The 22,998-nt window shown below is 48.9% G+C and overlaps 1 protein-coding gene across 3 annotated transcripts; it reads right to left on the bottom strand.

The window, feature by feature from the left end:
• Positions 1 to 7,585: 7,585 nt before the first annotated feature.
• On the bottom strand, positions 7,586 to 20,265 carry LOC117433700 (uncharacterized). Of its 3 annotated transcripts, none has more exons than XM_034909508.2 (11): positions 19,690 to 20,265; positions 17,973 to 19,208; positions 17,061 to 17,192; positions 12,939 to 13,049; positions 12,338 to 12,454; positions 11,712 to 11,849; positions 11,226 to 11,405; positions 10,563 to 10,754; positions 9,743 to 9,925; positions 9,230 to 9,335; positions 7,586 to 8,611 (listed from the first exon to the last, which is right to left on the bottom strand). In XM_034909508.2, exons 2-10 carry the CDS (start codon positions 19,179 to 19,181, stop codon positions 9,231 to 9,233), a joined length of 2,367 nt encoding a protein of 788 aa, XP_034765399.2. In that variant the 5' UTR covers positions 19,182 to 19,208; positions 19,690 to 20,265; the 3' UTR covers positions 7,586 to 8,611; position 9,230. The 3 variants fall into 3 exon arrangements, with proteins under 3 accessions (XP_034765399.2, XP_058864893.1, XP_034765398.2); XM_059008910.1 differs by having other exon boundaries at positions 9,230 to 9,332; positions 17,061 to 17,195; positions 19,690 to 20,264; XM_034909507.2 differs by having other exon boundaries at positions 17,061 to 17,195; positions 19,690 to 20,263.
• Between the last annotated feature and the right edge of the window lie 2,733 nt (positions 20,266 to 22,998).

The raw sequence follows: 22,998 nt of genomic DNA, 5'->3' as shown, positions 1-22,998 counted from the left end.
TGTGTCAGCAGGACCTCTCAGAGTAGCGCTGCGTTGATGGTGTGTCAACAGGACCTCTCAGAGTAGCGCTGGCCGTGTCGATGGTGTGTCAGCAGGACCTCTCAGAGTAGCGCTGTGTCGATGGTGTGTCAGCAGGACCTCTCACAGTAGCGCTGGCCATGTCGATGGTGTGTCAGCAGGACCTCTCAGAGTAGCACTGGCCGTGTCGATGGTGTGTCAGCAGGACCTCTCAGAGTAGCGCTGGCTGTGTCGATGGTGTCAGCAGGACCTCTCAGAGTAGCGCTGGCCGTGTCGATGGTGTGTCAGCAGGACCTCTCAGAGTAGCGCTGGCCGTGTCGATGGTGTGTCAGCAGGACCTCTCAGAGTAGCGCTGTGTCGATGGTGTGTCAGCAGGACCTCTCACAGTAGCGCTGGCCGTGTCGATGGTGTGTCAGCAGGACCTCTCAGAGTAGCACTGGCCGTGTCGATGGTGTGTCAGCAGGACCTCTCAGAGTAGCGCTGGCTGTGTCGATGGTGTCAGCAGGACCTCTCACAGTAGCGCTGGCCGTGTCGATGGTGTGTCAGCACGACCTCTCAGAGTAGCGCTGGCCGTGTCGATGGTGTGTCAGCAGGACCTCTCAGAGTAGCGCGGCGTTGCTGGTGTGTCAACAGGACCTCTCACAGTAGCGCTGGCCGTGTCGATGGTGTGTCAGCAGGACCTCTCAGAGTAGCGCTGGCCGTGTCGATGGTGTGTCAGCAGGACCTCTCAGAGTAGCGCTGTGTCGATGGTGTGTCAGCAGGACCTCTCACAGTAGCGCTGGCCGTGTCGATGGTGTGTCAGCAGGACCTCTCAGAGTAGCACTGGCCGTGTCGATGGTGTGTCAGCAGGACCTCTCAGAGTAGCGCTGGCTGTGTCGATTGTGTCAGCAGGACCTCTGAGTAGCGCTGGTCGTGTCGATGGTGTGTCAGCAGGACCTCTCAGAGTAGCGCTGGCCGTGGTGATGGTGTGTCAGCAGGACCTCTCAGAGTAGCGCTGGCCGTGTCGATGGTGTGTCAGCAGGACCTCTCAGAGTAGCGCTGTGTCGATGGTGTGTCAGCAGGACCTCTCACAGTAGCGCTGGCCGTGTCGATGGTGTGTCAGCAGGACCTCTCAGAGTAGCGCTGGCCGTGTCGATGGTGTGTCAGCAGGACCTCTCAGAGTAGCGCTGGCCGTGTCGATGGTGTGTCAGCAGGACCTCTCAGAGTAGCGCTGCGTTGATGGTGTGTCAACAGGACCTCTCACAGTAGCGCTGGCCGTGTCGATGGTGTGTCAGCAGGACCTCTCAGAGTAGCGCTGGCCGTGTCGATGGTGTGTCAGCAGGACCTCTCAGAGTAGCGCTGGCCGTGTCGATGGTGTGTCAGCAGGACCTCTCAGAGTAGCGCTGTGTCGATGGTGTGTCAGCAGGACCTCTCACAGTAGCGCTGGCCGTGTCGATGGTGTGTCAGCAGGACCTCTCAGAGTAGCACTGGCCGTGTCGATGGTGTGTCAGCCGGACCTCTCAGAGTAGCGCTGGCTGTGTCGATGGTGTCAGCAGGACCTCTCACAGTAGCGCTGGCCGTGTCGATGGTGTGTCAGCAGGACCTCTCAGAGTAGCGCTGGCCGTGTCGATGGTGTGTCAGCAGGACCTCTCAGAGTAGCGCTGCGTTGATGGTGTGTCAACAGGACCTCTCACAGTAGCGCTGGCCGTGTCGATGGTGTGTCAGCAGGACCTCTCAGAGTAGCACTGGCCGTGTCGATGGTGTGTCAGCAGGACCTCTCAGAGTAGCGCTGGCTGTGTCGATGGTGTCAGCAGGACCTCTCACAGTAGCGCTGGCCGTGTCGATGGTGTGTCAGCAGGACCTCTCAGAGTAGCGCTGGCCGTGTCGATGGTGTGTCAGCAGGACCTCTCAGAGTAGCGCTGTGTCGATGGTGTGTCAGCAGGACCTCTCACAGTAGCGCTGGCCGTGTCGATGGTGTGTCAGCAGGACCTCTCAGAGTAGCGCTGGCCGTGTCGATGGTGTGTCAGCAGGACCTCTCAGAGTAGCGCTGTGTCGATGGTGTGTCAGCAGGACCTCTCACAGTAGCGCTGGCCGTGTCGATGGTGTGTCAGCAGGACCTCTCAGAGTAGCACTGGCCGTGTCGATGGTGTGTCAGCAGGACCTCTCAGAGTAGCGCTGGCTGTGTCGATGGTGTCAGCAGGACCTCTCACAGTAGCGCTGGCCGTGTCGATGGTGTGTCAGCAGGACCTCTCAGAGTAGCGCTGGCTGTGTCGATGGTGTCAGCAGGACCTCTCACAGTAGCGCTGGCCGTGTCGATGGTGTGTCAGCAGGACCTCTCAGAGTAGCGCTGTGTCGATGGTGTGTCAGCAGGACCTCTCACAGTAGCGCTGGCCGTGTCGATGGTGTGTCAGCAGGACCTCTCAGAGTAGCACTGGCCGTGTCGATGGTGTGTCAGCAGGACCTCTCAGAGAAGCGCTGGCTGTGTCGATGGTGTCAGCAGGACCTCTGAGTAGCGCTGGCCGTGTCGATGGTGTGTCAGCAGGACCTCTCAGAGTAGCGCTGGCCGTGGTGATGGTGTGTCAGCAGGACCTCTCAGAGTAGCGCTGGCCGTGTCGATGGTGTGTCAGCAGGACCTCTCAGAGTAGCGCTGTGTCGATGGTGTGTCAGCAGGACCTCTCACAGTAGCGCTGGCCGTGTCGATGGTGTGTCAGCAGGACCTCTCAGAGTAGCGCTGGCCGTGTCGATGGTGTGTCAGCAGGACCTCTCAGAGTAGCGCTGGCCGTGTCGATGGTGTGTCAGCAGGACCTCTCAGAGTAGCGCTGCGTTGATGGTGTGTCAACAGGACCTCTCACAGTAGCGCTGGCCGTGTCGATGGTGTGTCAGCAGGACCTCTCAGAGTAGCGCTGGCCGTGTCGATGGTGTGTCAGCAGGACCTCTCAGAGTAGCGCTGGCCGTGTCGATGGTGTGTCAGCAGGACCTCTCAGAGTAGCGCTGTGTCGATGGTGTGTCAGCAGGACCTCTCACAGTAGCGCTGGCCGTGTCGATGGTGTGTCAGCAGGACCTCTCAGAGTAGCACTGGCCGTGTCGATGGTGTGTCAGCAGGACCTCTCAGAGTAGCGCTGGCTGTGTCGATGGTGTCAGCAGGACCTCTCACAGTAGCGCTGGCCGTGTCGATGGTGTGTCAGCAGGACCTCTCAGAGTAGCGCTGGCCGTGTCGATGGTGTGTCAGCAGGACCTCTCAGAGTAGCGCTGCGTTGATGGTGTGTCAACAGGACCTCTCACAGTAGCGCTGGCCGTGTCGATGGTGTGTCAGCAGGACCTCTCAGAGTAGCACTGGCCGTGTCGATGGTGTGTCAGCAGGACCTCTCAGAGTAGCGCTGGCTGTGTCGATGGTGTCAGCAGGACCTCTCACAGTAGCGCTGGCCGTGTCGATGGTGTGTCAGCAGGACCTCTCAGAGTAGCGCTGGCCGTGTCGATGGTGTGTCAGCAGGACCTCTCAGAGTAGCGCTGTGTCGATGGTGTGTCAGCAGGACCTCTCACAGTAGCGCTGGCCGTGTCGATGGTGTGTCAGCAGGACCTCTCAGAGTAGCGCTGGCCGTGTCGATGGTGTGTCAGCAGGACCTCTCAGAGTAGCGCTGTGTCGATGGTGTGTCAGCAGGACCTCTCACAGTAGCGCTGGCCGTGTCGATGGTGTGTCAGCAGGACCTCTCAGAGTAGCACTGGCCGTGTCGATGGTGTGTCAGCAGGACCTCTCAGAGTAGCGCTGGCTGTGTCGATGGTGTCAGCAGGACCTCTCACAGTAGCGCTGGCCGTGTCGATGGTGTGTAAGCAGGACCTCTCAGAGTAGCGCTGGCCGTGTCGATGGTGTGTCAGCAGGACCTCTCAGAGTAGCGCTGCGTTGATGGTGTGTCAACAGGACCTCTCACAGTAGCGCTGGCCGTGTCGATGGTGTGTCAGCAGGACCTCTCAGAGTAGCGCTGGCCGTGTCGATGGTGTGTCAGCAGGACCTCTCAGAGTAGCGCTGTGTCGATGGTGTGTCAGCAGGACCTCTCACAGTAGCGCTGGCCGTGTCGATGGTGTGTCAGCAGGACCTCTCAGAGTAGCACTGGCCGTGTCGATGGTGTGTCAGCAGGACCTCTCAGAGTAGCGCTGGCTGTGTCGATGGTGTCAGCAGGACCTCTGAGTAGCGCTGGCCGTGTCGATGGTGTGTCAGCAGGACCTCTCAGAGTAGCGCTGGCCGTGGTGATGGTGTGTCAGCAGGACCTCTCAGAGTAGCGCTGGCCGTGTCGATGGTGTGTCAGCAGGACCTCTCAGAGTAGCGCTGTGTCGATGGTGTGTCAGCAGGACCTCTCACAGTAGCGCTGGCCGTGTCGATGGTGTGTCAGCAGGACCTCTCAGAGTAGCGCTGGCCGTGTCGATGGTGTGTCAGCAGGACCTCTCAGAGTAGCGCTGTGTCGATGGTGTGTCAGCAGGACCTCTCACAGTAGCGCTGGCCGTGTCGATGGTGTGTCAGCAGGACCTCTCAGAGTAGCACTGGCCGTGTCGATGGTGTGTCAGCAGGACCTCTCAGAGTAGCGCTGGCCGTGTCGATGGTGTGTCAGCAGGACCTCTCAGAGTAGCGCTGCGTTGATGGTGTGTCAACAGGACCTCTCACAGTAGCGCTGGCCGTGTCGATGGTGTGTCAGCAGGACCTCTCAGAGTAGCGCTGGCCGTGTCGATGGTGTGTCAGCAGGACCTCTCAGAGTAGCGCTGTGTCGATGGTGTGTCAGCAGGACCTCTCACAGTAGCGCTGGCCGTGTCGATGGTGTGTCAGCAGGACCTCTCAGAGTAGCACTGGCCGTGTCGATGGTGTGTCAGCAGGACCTCTCAGAGTAGCGCTGGCTGTGTCGATGGTGTCAGCAGGACCTCTCACAGTAGCGCTGGCCGTGTCGATGGTGTGTAAGCAGGACCTCTCAGAGTAGCGCTGGCCGTGTCGATGGTGTGTCAGCAGGACCTCTCAGAGTAGCGCTGCGTTGATGGTGTGTCAACAGGACCTCTCACAGTAGCGCTGGCCGTGTCGATGGTGTGTCAGCAGGACCTCTCAGAGTAGCGCTGGCCGTGTCGATGGTGTGTCAGCAGGACCTCTCAGAGTAGCGCTGTGTCGATGGTGTGTCAGCAGGACCTCTCACAGTAGCGCTGGCCGTGTCGATGGTGTGTCAGCAGGACCTCTCAGAGTAGCACTGGCCGTGTCGATGGTGTGTCAGCAGGACCTCTCAGAGTAGCGCTGGCTGTGTCGATGGTGTCAGCAGGACCTCTGAGTAGCGCTGGCCGTGTCGATGGTGTGTCAGCAGGACCTCTCAGAGTAGCGCTGGCCGTGGTGATGGTGTGTCAGCAGGACCTCTCAGAGTAGCGCTGGCCGTGTCGATGGTGTGTCAGCAGGACCTCTCAGAGTAGCGCTGTGTCGATGGTGTGTCAGCAGGACCTCTCACAGTAGCGCTGGCCGTGTCGATGGTGTGTCAGCAGGACCTCTCAGAGTAGCGCTGGCCGTGTCGATGGTGTGTCAGCAGGACCTCTCAGAGTAGCGCTGTGTCGATGGTGTGTCAGCAGGACCTCTCACAGTAGCGCTGGCCGTGTCGATGGTGTGTCAGCAGGACCTCTCAGAGTAGCACTGGCCGTGTCGATGGTGTGTCAGCAGGACCTCTCAGAGTAGCGCTGGCCGTGTCGATGGTGTGTCAGCAGGACCTCTCAGAGTAGCGCTGCGTTGATGGTGTGTCAACAGGACCTCTCACAGTAGCGCTGGCCGTGTCGATGGTGTGTCAGCAGGACCTCTCTGAGTAGACTGGCCGTGTCGATGGTGTGTCAGCAGGACCTCTCAGAGTAGCGCTGCCTGTGTCGATGGTGTCAGCAGGACCTCTCACAGTAGCGCTGGCCGTGTCGATGGTGTGTCAGCAGGACCTCTCAGAGTAGCGCTGGCCGTGTCGATGGTGTGTCAGCAGGACCTCTCAGAGTAGCGCTGCGTTGATGGTGTGTCAACAGGACCTCTCACAGTAGCGCTGGCCGTGTCGATGGTGTGTCAGCAGGACCTCTCAGAGTAGCGCTGGCCGTGTCGATGGTGTGTCAGCAGGACCTCTCAGAGTAGCGCTGTGTCGATGGTGTGTCAGCAGGACCTCTCACAGTAGCGCTGGCCGTGTCGATGGTGTGTCAGCAGGACCTCTCAGAGTAGCACTGGCCGTGTCGATGGTGTGTCAGCAGGACCTCTCAGAGTAGCGCTGGCTGTGTCGATGGTGTCAGCAGGACCTCTGAGTAGCGCTGGCCGTGTCGATGGTGTGTCAGCAGCACCTCTCACAGTAGCGCTGGCCGTGGTGATGGTGTGTCAGCAGGACCTCTCAGAGTAGCGCTGGCCGTGTCGATGGTGTGTCAGCAGGACCTCTCAGAGTAGCGCTGTGTCGATGGTGTGTCAGCAGGACCTCTCACAGTAGCGCTGGCCGTGTCGATGGTGTGTCAGCAGGACCTCTCAGAGTAGCGCTGTGTCGATGGTGTGTCAGCAGGACCTCTCACAGTAGCGCTGGCCGTGGCGATGGTGTGTCAGCAGGACCTCTCAGAGTAGCGCTGGCCGTGTCGATGGTGTGTCAGCAGGAACTCTCAGAGTAGCGCTGGCTGTGTCGATGGTGTCAGCAGGACCTCTCAGAGTAGCGCTGGCCGTGTCGATGGTGTGTCAGCAGGACCTCTCAGAGTAGTGCTGGCCGTGGTGATGGTGTGTCAGCAGGACCTGTCAGAGTAGCACTAGCAGTGTTGTTCTGCAGTTTTGTTTTGCATTTTCTGTTCCTGTACATTGCTGGTAGCGTCAAGTGGTTTTCCTTTTTTATTTTGAAAATAAATCCTGCATGCCCATTTCTCCTCATCTGTTAGCGCTTAACCCACAACCCCTGAATTCAATTCAATTTAATGTAATTGTCTGTTATACTCCTCGGGGGCAGATTCATGTATAGGAGAACAGGCGGCCGTTCTAACATTGTACAGTGAATGTAACAAAAACTAAACCAGTAGGTGGTGTATAACTGGATTGGAGCAGCCACCACCTTTATTACACAGATAGGACTGGAACAATAGCTAATCATGTGTGTGTGTGGAATAGTAAGGAAATAAGACTACAAAATAAAGGGGGAATGGATGGATGGAACAATGGATGTCGTGAGCTATGGCCTCGATTATGACTTCACACACAGCCCATTGAAACGAATGAAGAATGAAGGTGTTGCTTTTGCAACTGGTTTACTGAATAATATTACTGTGTTACTGAATAAATAATAGATTTGACACTGAACACTTTTCTTGTTCTTTCCAAGCACTTTGCTTTTGGTTCCTCAAAATGCAACACGCCTGTTCTCTGGGTTGGTTAATAGGGTTAGCAGTTAATGGGGAGAACCTCCTGTGTATGTTGGTGAGAATACAGACCCGCACGTGTCGGAGCTCTTCAGTGTCTGCTGCTGCATGCGTGGGTCTATGTGCTCATTATCATTATTAGATTGGGGTTAAATAGAATTAATAAACAACACATGTATCAATTCAGCTTGTAGATTTTTCACCATAAAAAACAAACTTATCAAAGTTGTGTCTATAGAAAATAGATTTTTATTTACTAGAATTCTTTAGCCATAAGCATTTAATTTTATGCAACTATTTTTATTCTACGCAACCATTTGTATTCTATTATATTTATCATATTAACCCTGTGCTCCTTCGTTAAAGCGATGACATACCAGTACCATGATTACATTTCTACAATAAACCCGCAATACCAAACAAGCCATTGCAATTTGACAGTTGTAATATTCTATGTTTTTAAACTTCTTCCCACTTTACAAACATATATATACAAAGCTATATACTCAAGTAAGTTGGAAAAAACTCAAATTCAGTTTGAAGACAGCAATCTAGGCATCAGAAATATCTCCCTATAGCACGTCACCTGACACAGCAACTGGGTCATTTAAAATGCAGCCACCCTAACTGCCTTCACTCCAGTTGTACGTTTATGAATCTTCATTTGCAGCGGCCATGCCAGCAGCTTTTACAAAAATTAATAAAATATACTTAATGTAAATCTAGCGTGCTGATTTGGCAGTACCCATCAGCACTGCTGGTCTCAGCACAAGGAGTGCTGAGGCCAGTTCAAGCCCGAATCGCTGGCAGTGAAAGGATTACTCCACATTCTCTGGGTATAAAGGTCACATATTGACCATGATCCAGAGGGCTCTGGACTAGTCAAATCCTCATGATGTCGCTGCAGTTTTCAAAGTACATTATTACTACATTATTAGCATGTTAATCTGGCAGTACCCCTCACCACTACTTAACTATACAAATGAAGAAAAAAAAAACACACACACACAAATTGGCACTTTATTGTGGCAAAACCAGGCTCTCCAGTAGTTTGGATGGCAGTGAAGCGGTTCTTGGGCAAAGTCCAGATGAGCATCATTGGCAAGCGTTCAACCCCTCTTCTCAGGGGGCGTTTCACTTTGCTCTGAACTGGTAAATCTGTGGTCGCCATTTCTAACATCTCCACCTGGTGGCAGTATTGTACTGCCTTGCTGGATAAATGTTTTGGCAGTGTGGTCTTGGACAGGGTTTCCTTTAAATCAATTGTACATATAAATAAATAAATACATAAATAAATATACATTGGTACAGGAAATAGAGATGTTGTATTTATATACTTAGACATGATTTGTTTGTTAAATTATTTCACTGGTTGAGAGGAATTCTCTTTCATAGGAGGATAATGCACACACACACACAGAGAAATGTGCTTGGTTCAAGAATCTGAAAGCTTTTTAAAAAAAAGGGATGTTAATAAAATTAAGCGACATATCCTCCTTTGTCTAAAGGGCTATAAATCACAGTCACACACCTCACAAACAAGCTGCAGTGTTTTTTGACTAAATCAAGCAGACCAGAGCTGTGCAAACCGATTATTCAATTGTTCGAGGGTCTTTAGTGTTGATTGGGCTAATTTACTATTCCGAGTGAAGCAAGCGAAGAAACAGCTGCTGGGGTTTTATGGATTACTCTTCTCCGCAGAGTTAGAAAATCATCAATCATCACAAATCCAGGCAGCTGTTTCTTCACATGGAACAGTAAATCAGCCTGATCAACACTAATGATGCTCACCTGATGTGTGGAAAGCTCAATCTGAATACTCAGTTTGTGCAGCACAACAGCATACAGAAGCATCAGTCCGAGCCCTCACCTCAGAGCGTCTGTTTCATCCCCGTTCTGAAATCATAGTGCTCTCTAATCTGCTGCTGCAGTTCAAACAGGAGTCCGTCTTTCTCCTCAGCGTTGGCCAAAACCTGCTGCTCCAGACAAAAAAAAAAAAATCAAAAATAAAATGTTATACTTTGGGAAGTTTTGAAGTTACTCTTTAAATTGTAATTTCAATATTTGCTGCAGACAGAGCCCCACAATCCTGTTTAGCTTGACACTACAATATACATTCTTTTTTGGTGTCTTGTTAGTTTACTATATTCTTCCACAGTTTAGTTTCATTAAAGATCCTGGCAGACAGTGCCCCACAATGCTGTTCAGTTTGACACTGCAATAGAACTCTGGAAGAAGGAATTATCTCTGAACAGGTGGGGCTTGGTCTGTCTGATCACTGCACTGTTAATGAAACAAAACTCTGTAACAACGTGGTAAACAAACACCAAGCAGGATTATACTGCAGTCTCACAAGGCTGGCGGGACCCTGTGGTGTGTTCACCTGTATGAGCCGGTCCCTCTGCACCAGCATGCTCCTCAGCCCTCTCTCCTCCCTCTCTCTCTCCAGTGCGGCTCCGCTTTCCTCCCTCGCTCTCTCCCTCTCCCTCTCTCTCAGCTCTCTCTGTGCCTCGCACAGCTCCAGGGAGGATTGAGACAGAGCCTGGCTGTGCTGCGCAGACTGCTCCTGAAACCAAGCACACAAGACAGATTGTAAACCCCTAGTAAAAAACACTGCTTTTCAAAGCACTGTGGGCAATTCATGCTTGCGAGACCAGAGAGCTGTTCCATATTACCTAGAATACTGCAACAGGGATGGAATAAGACTTCTTTTGCATAGCAGCTTCACCCATTCCAGACTTTATTACAAGCTTGATTAACCACAGTATGCAACAAGCTCAGGTGTGTCAAACATAGTAAAACCAGGAATGGATCAAACTTAGTCTTACTTCCATCCCTGCTGCAATACTGAATTGGCAGGGAAACTGAAACCATTACTATCCAATACTCTGTGCTCTCAATCCCTGCTTTTGTATAAATGTTGGTCTGCTTCACTTAGTTTCTTATGGTTTACCGTCTGGAACACAATAGCACTGAAATTAGAAATACTCAAATAAACATAATTAATTCCATGACAAAACGCTTCAGTTTTTAGTGAAACCAGGAATGGATTAAACTGCTCTAATGTGAGCCTCATTTCCATCCCTGCAGACACAGCAACTTTGTTTATTGCAATAGTGCTGCATATAAGTATTAAGGTGTGCCCTGAATAAATCTCACTTGGTGTGTCTGTGTCAGTGAAGTCTGCTCTTCCATTCTCCTACCTGTATAATGTTCTCCCTGCTCTCCAGCGCAGTCAGGAGCTGTTTCACCTCCTGCCAGTGGGCGTCACTCTGCTCTTTCTGTTCTCTCAGCACCTGACCCAGCATAGCTTCCTTCTCTTGCAGCTGATTGGCTAGCTGGGCAGCTGCCCCAGCCCCCTCCAATCCCTGGCCAATCACAGACTCCGACAATGCCTGGTGGAATGGACACACACTACTGTTTATTGCATTTATAACAAATAATAACGCAAATAGGCACATACACTTCTGTTGCAAAGGTGGATGACAATAAGGTTTATCAACAGTATGTACAGAATAGAATAGAACAAGACATGGGAAAAAATAGCCTAATAACTGGACAAGTGGTATTTAAGACATAGATGTCATTATGTAAGCAAAGAATGTGTCATTCACAGGACGATCCTCTCTGGAGGGTACATGATGCATCTTTGGCCACCAGAGGCTATTCAATAATGGCAACATTTTTAAGTAGACTTGAAAACAATGCAGAATATTACGAATCACCCTGGATTTGCACAGCTTATAGTTTTTAGTTAATCTTAGTGTTAGCTTTGCGTGTGTGCCTGTCTGTCTCTCTCTCCTGCAGTGCTTCCCTCCCTCTCAACCACCCTGTCTGTGAAGAGTGTGTGTCTCCCACTGTCTCACCTGTACATCTCTCTGGCTGCTCTCCAGCGCCCCCTGCAGTGTGCGTAGCAGCGCCTCCCTCTCTGCCAGCAGCCCCGTCTGTAGAGTGTCTCTGTGTGTCCAGGCTTCCCTCTCTCTCTCCAGCAAGCTCTGCCTCTCCCGCAGCGCACCTTCTCTCTGAGACAGCTCCCAGCGCAGGGCCTTCAGAGGAGACAGACAAAGTCAAGATGTCCCTGACAGCACTGCTTCTATAACAAATCACTAGCAACTGTATTCTAAAGCAATCGCCAGCACACAGACAAGGGTTTTCATGTCAAAACTCCTCGACCATTCAATGCTCCTCCACTACATCCTGCTATCTCAATAACACAGATGAAGGCACTAGAGCCCAAATATATGTCTGCTTGACTCAGTTTCTTCTAGTTTCAGTAACACTGATGGAAGCACTAGCTGCTCCTCTCTTCCCTTGTTTCCTCCAGTCAGTGCCTGTGTGTGTGCTGTGCTCACATGGATGGTGTCCTCATTGCTCTGCAGCACGGTTGCGAGGCGTGCCAGGTCCCTGTCCTTCTCTCTGGCTGTCTGTCTCAGACTCTGCACCTCTCTCTCCATCGCCTTCAGCTCAGAAAACTTTGCCTCAGCAGCGCGCTGGAAACAAAACGAAAAGAGCAAGAATGAGTTTCTGAGCAGCTAAATGTTCATACTAAGATCCAACACAATTTAATAAGTGGTTTTCCAGATATATGCAAACATGTGAAGGGTGATGTACAGCATGCACGTGTACTGCACGACTGCCTCCACTATATTTCATCCCATGTAATAGAGGTATGTATTGGGATACAAGACCAAAACCACAACATGGCTCACTGCAGTTCACCAAATGGTTCTTGAATGAAGAACAAGTATTTTTCCGTTGGTATGAATACACTCTTCTGTCTCATTTATTTTTTTGTCTTAAAACAGCCCATCATTAAATGATAATTTGATCTTATTATGCATCCTATACAATTAGCTCATTAGAACATTAAACGTATTGTATCAGTGTATCGTTACACCCCTAACAGACATGGTGTGTGTGTGTGGGTGTGTGTGTGTGTGTGAGAGACTCTCAGTCCAGCGCGGGCCTCTCCCCTCACCTCAATGGCCTCATCTCTCTCTTTTAGCCTCTCCTGCAGCTTCTCAATCAGGGAGTCCCGCAGCTCTGCGGGGGAGCTGGCTCCCAGACTCAGCCTCTGGAGCAAAGCGATGCACTCCTGCGACACAGCACACAGCTCAGGTCAGACAGGCGATACAGGACAGTCAAAGGAGGGGCTTTAACAGTATGTCCTTCCCTCTCGTTAGCATACCAACTTTCTCTCATTCCCTGTGCAGCTAGTATTAGGGACCCCACATCCTCACACCCCTACACTGTAGATTCACTCTCTGTGCAGCAGGTACTATCCTCACACCCCTACACTGTAGATTCACTCCCTGTGCAGCAGGTACTATCCTGACACCCCTACACTGTAGATTCACTCTCTGTGCAGCAGGTACTATCCTCACACCCCTACACTGTAGATTCACTCTCTGTGCAGCAGGTACTATCCTCACACCCCTACACTGTAGATTCACTCCCTGTGCAGCAGGTACTATCCTCATACCTCTACACTGTAGATTCACTCTCTGTGCAGCAGGTACTATCCTGACACCCCTACACTGTAGAGTCACTCTCCGTGTTTAAACTGCACCATGCTGTACCTGTGCAATGCGCTCTGTGCTGTGCAGCCTGTCTCCCAGGCTGTCGATTAGCACAGCTTCAGCCTGGGACTCATGCCATTCCTTCGATATGAGGCTTGAGGGCGCTGGATTCTATAAAACAAAAATCACAAGCACAGAAAAAGTTACAATGCAATGCAACGGGGGCTGTTCCAGCACTGCAATCACCAAATGATAGAAAATACAGATAAACAGATATTAAACCCATTTGACAATTAAGTCTGAAATAAATCAGAGGGTTATGTAATAAGGGTCCAATATGCTAGCACTTTTCAAACTTTTTGTACTGTTTCTTAGGCAGGCATGAGTTTTGCTGTAGGCTTTAACACTTAACAAGAATGCAAATAAGACTACTATTGCATAGCAGTTTCACGCATTCCAGGTTTTAATACCAAGCTTGATTAGCCACAGTATGTATGTATGTATGTAACAAGCTCAGGTGCCTCAGGAATGGATCAAACTGCTATGCAATGGGAGTCTTATTGCCATCCCTGCACACACTGAACTCCACCCCTCCAGTTTTAAAGCAGCTCCACTATTAAAGGGTTACTGCTCTGTACACATGCACACACCCTGTCTCCAAGGCAATGCTCAGGATCCTGCTGAACCGCTGACTCATTCCTGCAGGATTCAGCTCAGACTAGGGAAATACACAGGGAGCTGAGTGCAGGCAAACAACAGGTGCAAACAAGCCAGGGCAATCCCACCACAGACAGCACTACTTAATATCACTGCTGCTGAACCCAGCCAGCCACAGCTAGCTGCTTAACATCACTGCTGCTGAACCCAGCCAGCCACAGCTAGCTGCTTAATATCACTACTACTGAACCCTGCCAGCACTGCTTAACATCACTGTTGCTGAACCCAGCCAGCCACAGCTAGATGCTTAATATCACTGATGCTGAACCCAGCCAGCCACAGCTAGATGCTTAATATCACTGCTGCTGAACCCAGCCAGCACTGCTTAATATCACTGCTGCTGAACCCAGCCAGCCACAGTCAGCACTGCTTAATATCATTGCTGCTGAACCCAGCCAGCCACAGCTAGCTGCTTAATATCACTGCTGCTGAACCCAGCCAGCCACAGTCAGCACTGCTTAACATCACTGCTGCTGAACCCAGCCAGTCACAGACAGCACTGCTTAACATCACTGCTGCTGAACCCAGCCAGCCACAGTCAGCACTGCTTAATATCATTGCTGCTGAACCCAGCCAGCCACAGTCAGCACTGCTTAATATCATTGCTGCTGAACCCAGCCAGCACTGCTTAACATCACTGCTGCTGAACCCAGCCAGTCACAGACAGCACTGCTTAACATCACTGCTGCTGAACCCAGCCAGCCACAGTCAGCACTGCTTAATATCATTGCTGCTGAACCCAGCCAGCCACAGTCAGCACTGCTTAATATCATTGCTGCTGAACCCAGCCAGCACTGCTTAACATCACTGCTGCTGAACCCAGCCAGCACTGCTTAACATCACTGCTGCTGAACCCAGCCAGCCACAGCTAGATGCTTAATATCACTGCTGCTGAACCCAGCCAGCACTGCTTAATATCACTGCTGCTGAACCCAGCCAGCCACAGTCAGCACTGCTTAATATCATTGCTGCTGAACCCAGCCAGCCACAGCTAGCTGCTTAATATCACTGCTGCTGAACCCAGCCAGCCACAGCTAGATGCTTAATATCACTGCTGCTGAACCCAGCCAGCACTGCTTAATATCACTGCTGCTGAACCCAGACAGCCACAGACAGCACTGCTTAATATCACTGCTGCTGAACCCAGCCAGCACTGCTTAATATCACTGCTGCTGAACCCAGCCAGCCACAGTCAGCACTGCTTAATATCATTGCTGCTGAACCTAGCCAGCCACAGTCAGCACTGCTTAATATCATTGCTGCTGAACCCAGCCAGACACAGACAGCACTGCTTAATATCACTGCTGCTGAACCCAGCCAGCCACAGACAGCACTGCTTAATATCATTGCTGAACCCAGCCAGCCAGACAGCACTGCTTAATATCACTGCTGCTGAACCCAGCCAGCCACAGACAGCACTGCTTAATATCACTGCTGCTGAACCCAGCCAGCCACAGACAGCACTGCTTAATATCACTGCTGCTGAACCCAGCCAGCCACAGTCAGCACTGCTTAATATCACTGCTGCTGAACCCAGCCAGCCACAGACAGCACTGCTTAATATCACTGCTGCTGAACCCAGCCAGCCACAGACAGCACTGCTTAATATCACTGCTGCTGAACCCAGCCAGCCACAGACAGCACTGCTTAATATCACTGCTGCTGAACCCAGCCAGCCACAGTCAGCACTGCTTAATATCACTGCTGCTGAACCCAGCCAGCCACAGACAGCACTGCTTAATATCACTGCTGCTGAACCCAGCCAGCCACAGACAGCACTGCTTAATATCACTGCTGCTGAACCCAGCCAGCCACAGACAGCACTGCTTAATATCACTGCTGCTGAACCCAGCCAGCCACAGACAGCACTGCTTAATATCACTGCTGCTGAACCCAGCCAGCCACAGACAGCACTGCTTAATATCACTGCTGCTGAACCCAGCCAGCCACAGTCAGCACTGCTTAACATCACTGCTGCTGAACCCAGCCAGCCACAGTCAGCACTGCTTAATATCACTGCTGCTGAACCCAGCCAGCCACAGACAGCACTGCTTAATATCACTGCTGCTGAACCCAGCCAGCCACAGTCAGCACTGCTTAACATCACTGCTGCTGAACCCAGCCAGTCACAGACAGCACTGCTTAACATCACTGCTGCTGAACCCAGCCAGCCACAGTCAGCACTGCTTAATATCATTGCTGCTGAACCCAGCCAGCCACAGTCAGCACTGCTTAATATCATTGCTGCTGAACCCAGCCAGCACTGCTTAATATCATTGCTGCTGAACCCAGCCAGCACTGCTTAACATCACTGCTGCTGAACCCAGCCAGCCACAGACAGCACTGCTTAACATCACTGCTGCTGAACCCAGCCAGCCAGACAGCACTGCTTAATATCACTGCTGCTGAACCCAGCCAGCCAGTCAGCACTGCTTAATATCACTGCTGTTGAATCCAGCCAGCCACAGCTAGCTGCTTAATATCACTGCTGCTGAATCCAGCCAGCCACAGACAGCACTGCTTAATATCACTGCTGCTGAACCCAGCCAGACACAGACAGCACTGCTTAATATCACTGCTGCTGAATCCAGCCAGCCACAGACAGCACTGCTTAATATCACTACTGTTGAATCCAGCCAGCCACAGCTAGCTGCTTAATATCACTGCTGTTGAATCTAGCCAGCCACAGCTAGCTGCTTAATATCATTGCTGCTGAACCCACCCAGCCACAGCTAGATGCTTAATATCACTGCTGCTGAACCCACCCAGCCACAGCTAGATGCTTAATATCACTGCTGTTGAATCTAGCCAGCCACAGCTCACTCTCACCACACCAACACGTCACAAATACCACAATATAACGAGAGTCAATGGGAGCGCTCCTCATAATTTTAGAAATACTCAGGAGCAAAAAATAATGAAATGGGAAACATTTCAAAACATCTCTCTCAACATCTTCAATGCTGGAATCAGGACGGCAGAATGGTTGAGTACAATGTGTGCCAAGGACTCGAAGATTTTCTTCCAGCTGCATTTCTTTATGAGCTGACAGGAACATCCTCATGTCAGCTTCAGAATCAGCTGCTGCCTGAAAAACCCTCCTTAGCTGTTTTTTGCACAGCTAATCGAATCTGTTATTAAACCTAGCCTATAATTTCTCTTTTGTTCATTTTAAATGTATAATTATTTGGTTCTGAGAGGTTTGGAATCTGGATGTTTTGCTACCCTGATTGGAATACAGTAGTAACCACACAGTGTCAGGTTATTTATTTAATATTCAGGGTTTATTCATAGTCTGCTTCATACAGTTTAAAATGTAGTCATATATATTTTTTAGTTCTATTGGCGTGCTTACCGACAGAAAATGTAATTTGGCCTGTAAACTCACAAGTTCAGTTCATTCACGTTTAGGCTACGCTGACAGTATCAAAACGTATAGCCTGCAACAGCCCCTTCTTCACACACCTTAGATGCACCCACTGGGTGGGTAGCCCCGTCTTCCAGCTGCTCCTGTAGGGTCCTGATCTGAGCCTGGGCCTGCTCTAGCTGTCCTCTCAGCTGCCTGACTGCAGTGTGCATCTTCTGTCTCTCCACCAGCTTCTACGAGACAAAGGAGCAGCATTACATTCACCAGTACTGTAGAAACACCAGTCAGTCAGAATAACCACGACTGGAAACACACAGATACAACCCCCAGTAGCATCAAGAGACTGGAAGTAAATCATCATGATCTGCACGAGCACAAGGAAAAAGAATGTCCTGTTCTAAGAATGTCCTGTTCTAAGAATGTCCTTGGCAGGTTTTATCACAATTGAATAAGCAGTTCTGATATAATGTAAGAACTGGTGCAAAAGAATATCCTGACCAACTTTCTTCAGAATTGGGTAAGCAGTTCTCTCAAGGGCGACATGAAGACAGACAGAACGTCTCCACTATACACCTAGATTCTCTCAATAACTCTGATATGCACAGTATTTTTTTTATTAAATATATAACACTGTCCTTTTAATATTCTATTCCTTTTTTATGTCTGTGTTAAGGTTCTTCCACTTGAGTTCAGAAGCTGCTCTTCAGTTATAGTTGCCTGCCATAGACATACATAAAAGTAGGCTAGATCATTCAAGTGTCTATGATTGTAAGCACCAGCATCATCGAATGCACAGCTATACATCAGGAACCTTATATCCAAATTAGCTGTGTTCTTGATGGTAAAAAAACAGTAAGCGATTAATGTAATATGCGCCCATGGCAGGCAAGTAGAACTGAAGTTCCTGAATACAAGGGAAAGCACCTTAACACAATCAGACCCAATCAAAAAGAAATTAATCAAAAATAATATCTAAACTTTCATCAGCCTCAATATCCTCTCCCACTCACCCCTCTGTTCAGTGGTAGATACTCATCTCTGAGTTCAGTCAAGACGTCTTCTTCGTTCTCTCCATCCAGTGACTCTCCGAAACTCAGCGCCCTTTGTAGACCCCCCACGCCTCCCCTCTCCTGCCTCCCTGGAGTCCCTCCCCTCCCCTCACCAGCCCTGTCCCTGACAGGAATCTTGCTCCGAGGGGGGGACTGAACGGGCCTATATTCAATCTCACGGATCTTCCTCAAAACTTCCATCAAAACCGGCGACGTCACGTCGATGTCACCAACCGGCCAATCGAAAGGGTCCGGAAAGCCCTCAGAGTCCAGCGATAGGACAGAGTTGGACCTAGAGGTGGGACCCGGGGTGTCACAGCTCAGCGATTGGCTTGAGCCGACACTCAAGGTGCTGCTGCATTTTCGAGAGGTTTTGAAACTGGAATAGGAGCGATTCAGCCAATCGAGAGGCATGCTTCTGGATTTGTCTCGGGAGGAGGCGAATGGGGAGGGGGAGAAGTTCTGGAGATGGGTGCTGTTGGCGAGTCGTCTGGGTACGCCACACACTGACTCATAATCTGAATCAGAGACTCTCAGAGCATTGCATCCTTCACAATTCTTCCCTTTCTGGCAGCATTTTCCTGTCTTCCTGTAATAGGGACAAGCATCCCACTTCTCAGACCACCATTCGTATTCAGAAAGTGCCATGTTCTCCCTCAGCATGGCCTGGTAGCCATCGCTCGAGTCTACGTCACTCATTCTATCCCCCACGCTGGTGTTTGACTTCCTGGAATTGAAGTGGCGGCGTGTGTAAATGCCGGACATCCAGCTGCACATTTTCTCCTTTTCAGAAGCCAGGCGCTGCAGTTTCTCCAGGGACAGGGTGCGGACCCTCGCGATGACCGTGTCGAACTTGAAGACACGCTCCAAAACAGACACGCACTTCCCGCACAGAAACTCCCCCCGCCCGTCTTTCCTTGGTATCTCCCTGCCCAGCACGTGAGTGAGGATGGCGAGCAGGTCCATTCTGGAATTGGGGGAAGACGAGGAGGCCGTTGAAGGAGAGTTGAGGGAAGCACAGCTGCCCCATTCCCGACCCCCCTTCACAGTGAGACTCCGGTTTCCCGGACTGGTCTTGGTTCCTGAGGTCTGCTGCTTCCCGAATATCCAGCGCCGCTGGTTTCCTTTCAACGCCGAACCGCACACGCGGCAGAATTCATTCAGGCTCATGGTGGAACTGTCAGCATTCAGAGCGTTCTTGAAAGGAGAATAAGAGAGACCAAATGTAATAAAGAGAATAAGAGACACAAAATGTAATTCCATGTACCTTAGTGTACCTTGTTTAACATTAGAGTAATTAGCTGTAAGTGTTCCTTAGCTAAACACCTGGTGCATACATTTGTACAAGTTCACCAAATAGCACAGCACACACTTAGTAAAAATGGGGAGGTTTATATTTGTTACATAACGCCTTTGTTTCAGACTCAACTGGGCAGGTGAAGGAGAAGCACAAACAAGCAACTACCATAAACAGTACCCGTCAAAAACATCTGAAACAAGGCAATAAAACCCCTTCTTATGGGACACAAACAGGAAAGCAAGGAGGACATTTTAACCAACGTGACTGTCCATGCAAATAGGTAAGCTCTGAAACAGGCTAATAAAACTCACCTTAACTTCTGCAGTCCTGTTATGGGTTTAAAATGATTACAAACACAAATAAAATGTGTACTCTTACCTGCAGAATCAAATAGTTTTCATTTGTAGAGTTTCCAGTAACCTTGAGTATATAAAGGGGATTTTTTTTGTTTTGTTTTTGCGCTCTTTTAAAATAAATAACTATGTTATAGTTTCACTTGTTTGGCAGCAGTAGTTCTTAGAAAACGTAAACGTGTACAGCGTATGCGTTCTTACAAAATATTTTTCATTAAATAAAAATAACGATCGTCTGATTAAAAACTACAACAGATGACTTTACAAGTATTATTACAAAAAAAAAAAGAATTAAACAAATGCGTGCTGGTTACTGAGCCCTGAATAATAGTTACTTTAAAAAAAAAAAAAAAAAAAAAAATCACAACATAACACGTTGTACTCTGCACTGGTTTAAAAGTTTACATTACATACGCTTTTTAAAAAAGCGAACAAACAAAACTTTCCGATTACTGTAATAATTTAAAAACGAGACTGTTGCTGTAGTTCGTGAAGCAGCGCCTTTTTCGACCTGTGACTCGTCCAATGTTGCCGCAGGAAGTTTTACTGATCAAACCAGGAAGACCTGTTCACCTCGGTGACGTCACGTATCTACCTGCAAGCGTAGAACTTTCTTTCCCCCCATCTGAAATCCCGCCCCTTTAGAACGGGGGCTACGCTTATTAAGTTAAAGCTCCAGTATTGTTATTGAAAAATATAATTAACTTGTGATACTGTTTGCAATTTGGTTTAGTTTCACTGGAGCCCCATTGTTCAGCTGTATGCTTATTATATTATCTCTGGGCGATTGTTTACTTACATTTATGCAGTTTAACTAAAGCTGGAGACAATGCCCAATTCATTGTGTAGTGGTGGAGCTGACCCTGCTGTAGTGCATTCTACAGTAGAAAAAGGCCTCGCTGGCTGTCCAGTTTGTTTGCATGTCCTGGTGTTTCAGATTCAACTTCAGACTTCCTTCGGCGAGCCTGTGACAGGTACGTGACAACTCTGCAGTCTGAGAATAACTTCAGTTACAGAGAAGCACAAATAAAACTCAGGACAGGGTGGAGTAGAGAAGCTAAACAGGTGTGGAAGCAAGTATGTTGATAGCCACTGCTCTGTACAGGACTAACCACATATTTCTATCCAATATTAAAGGATGTGTTCCTTCTAAACATGAACACCTGGGGAACTCGATTCTGCCTGACATGACACAAAAGGACCAGGGGTCATAAATGGAGATTAGATAAAGGGGCATTCAGAACAGAAAATAGGAGGCACTTTTTTACACAGAGAATTGTGAGGGTCTGGAACCAACTCCCCAGTAATGTTGTTGAAGCTGACACCCTGGGATCCTTCAAGAAGCTGCTTGATGAGATTCTGGGATCAATAAGCTACTAACCAAACGAGCAAGATGGGCTGAATGGCCTCCTCTCGTTTGTAAACTTTCTTATGTTCTTATATACAAGTTTACCACTGTAATTTTGCAGTTTTCCCATATAGTATGCATGTACTATGCATACTTTACCTATTTTACCTATGCTTTCCATACCTCAGGGATTTAGTGCTTACCTGTGCTTTATTACACTTTGCTGTGCTTTTACTGGTAAACTTTTATAAGGGCATGCCCAGTATATGTGAATTTCATGCAAGCATTAAAGTAAACTAAGAATAATCAACTTCAGATTACATTTTCCAACTTATGATGTTTGCAGTAATACATAATAGTTCTTATTGCAATGACTCAAACATTGTGTTTTTGTTTTTTCATTTTTGGTAAGTCTGTGTTAAGTTGCTTTGGCTGTGAGTTCAGGAGCTGCTCTTCAGTTCTAGTTGCCTGCCAACATATATTAAATGTAAATGTCTTTCTATTAGTAAAAACATATTTAAGTAATTCAAATAAGAACAACTGCAAACATCTTAACACAGGAAAGGGAGTAGTATAAAATAGCTGCTCCTTCATATTTAATTGCAACAGTACTGTTCCCCGCCCCTGTGCATATTAGGAGGCTGTGTGGTCCAGTGGTTAAAGAAACAGGCTTGTAACCAAAAGGTCCCCGGTTCAAATCCCACCTCAGCCACTGACTCATTGTGTGACCCTGAGCAAGTCACTTCACTTCCTTGTGCTCCGTCATTTGGGTGAGATGTAATTGTAAGTGACTCTGCAGCTGATGCATAGTTCACACACCCTAGTCTCTGTAAGTCGCCTTGGATAAAGGCGTCTGCTAAATACAAATGAAATGAAATGATTGTTTTGTGTTATTTTGTATTCATTGTATTATTAATGCACTGCTTTGTGTATTTAAAACACGCTGTTTTATTGTCATTGTTTACAGCCAGATAAAATCGTGAGAATGTGTCAACAGTGAGTGATCACTGACAAACTGGCTATTGACCACGCATCTGAGAAACCCCGTGCTGAATGTGGCTGAGGGATACATTGGATAATTGATAGCCAGCTGACCCCTCGGCCACAATATAAAAGACCTGCAGCTTTGGCTGAACGGGGTGTGTGTTCAGAGGCGGAACGAAGCGAGTCGTAAGACAAGTACGTCAAATAATAGAAATTGCTACCCGTGCTGTCTCTGTGTGTGCTATTCTCTTCCTGGCCTGCCACAAACCCTTATAAGTTTTCTGTTGTGAAAGCAAGGCAAATTCTAATAAAGTATAGTGAAAGCATGGGTAAATATTGTAATTGAGAGGTATGCTAAAGGATATAAAAAAAAAAAAAAACATGACAAACAATGGTAAATGCCAGGTGTACCCATGGGAAAACTGCCAAATTACAGAGGAAACCTACCACGATAAACCAGTTAATCCACTAGGCTATGTGCTGCCTTTCAGTGACAAAAGTAAACTTGTGTACTGTCTGCCTGCAGTAAGGTTCTTATTCATGGGATTCATGGCAAGTATCTACAGTCTATTAGTGTGTGTGTGATGTGTGCTTCATTTATATCCTTGTACAGTACAGTAGGTCCACTCTGCACATTTTGAAACCTGCTTATATTGATAACAAACAAGTTATTGTTCAGATACTATTTGAATATTTCATATTTGAATAGCAGACCTCTGACTTCCAGTACCGACCTGGCTTAAAATAAATATTGCAAATATGCTGGTGTCACACACATCTGCTCACTGTCACACACACACACACACACACCTACTTGTTTCTTGTGTGTAGAAGGGCTCCTGCATTGACCCTCTTATATATTTACTATTCTAATCTGCACATGGGAATGGATTGCTGCAGTAATTAAAGTTGGGGACTAAAGTAAATTATTCTGCATTGCTATATTTACAGGTTAAAGCCTATGTTCTCACAATGACATACCCAGTTGTGTGGAGACTTTGT

This window comes from Acipenser ruthenus, chromosome 38 (genome assembly GCF_902713425.1).
Source record: "Acipenser ruthenus chromosome 38, fAciRut3.2 maternal haplotype, whole genome shotgun sequence".
NCBI lineage: Eukaryota > Metazoa > Chordata > Actinopteri > Acipenseriformes > Acipenseridae > Acipenser > Acipenser ruthenus.
This window is presented reverse-complemented; position numbering and strand designations above follow the sequence as displayed.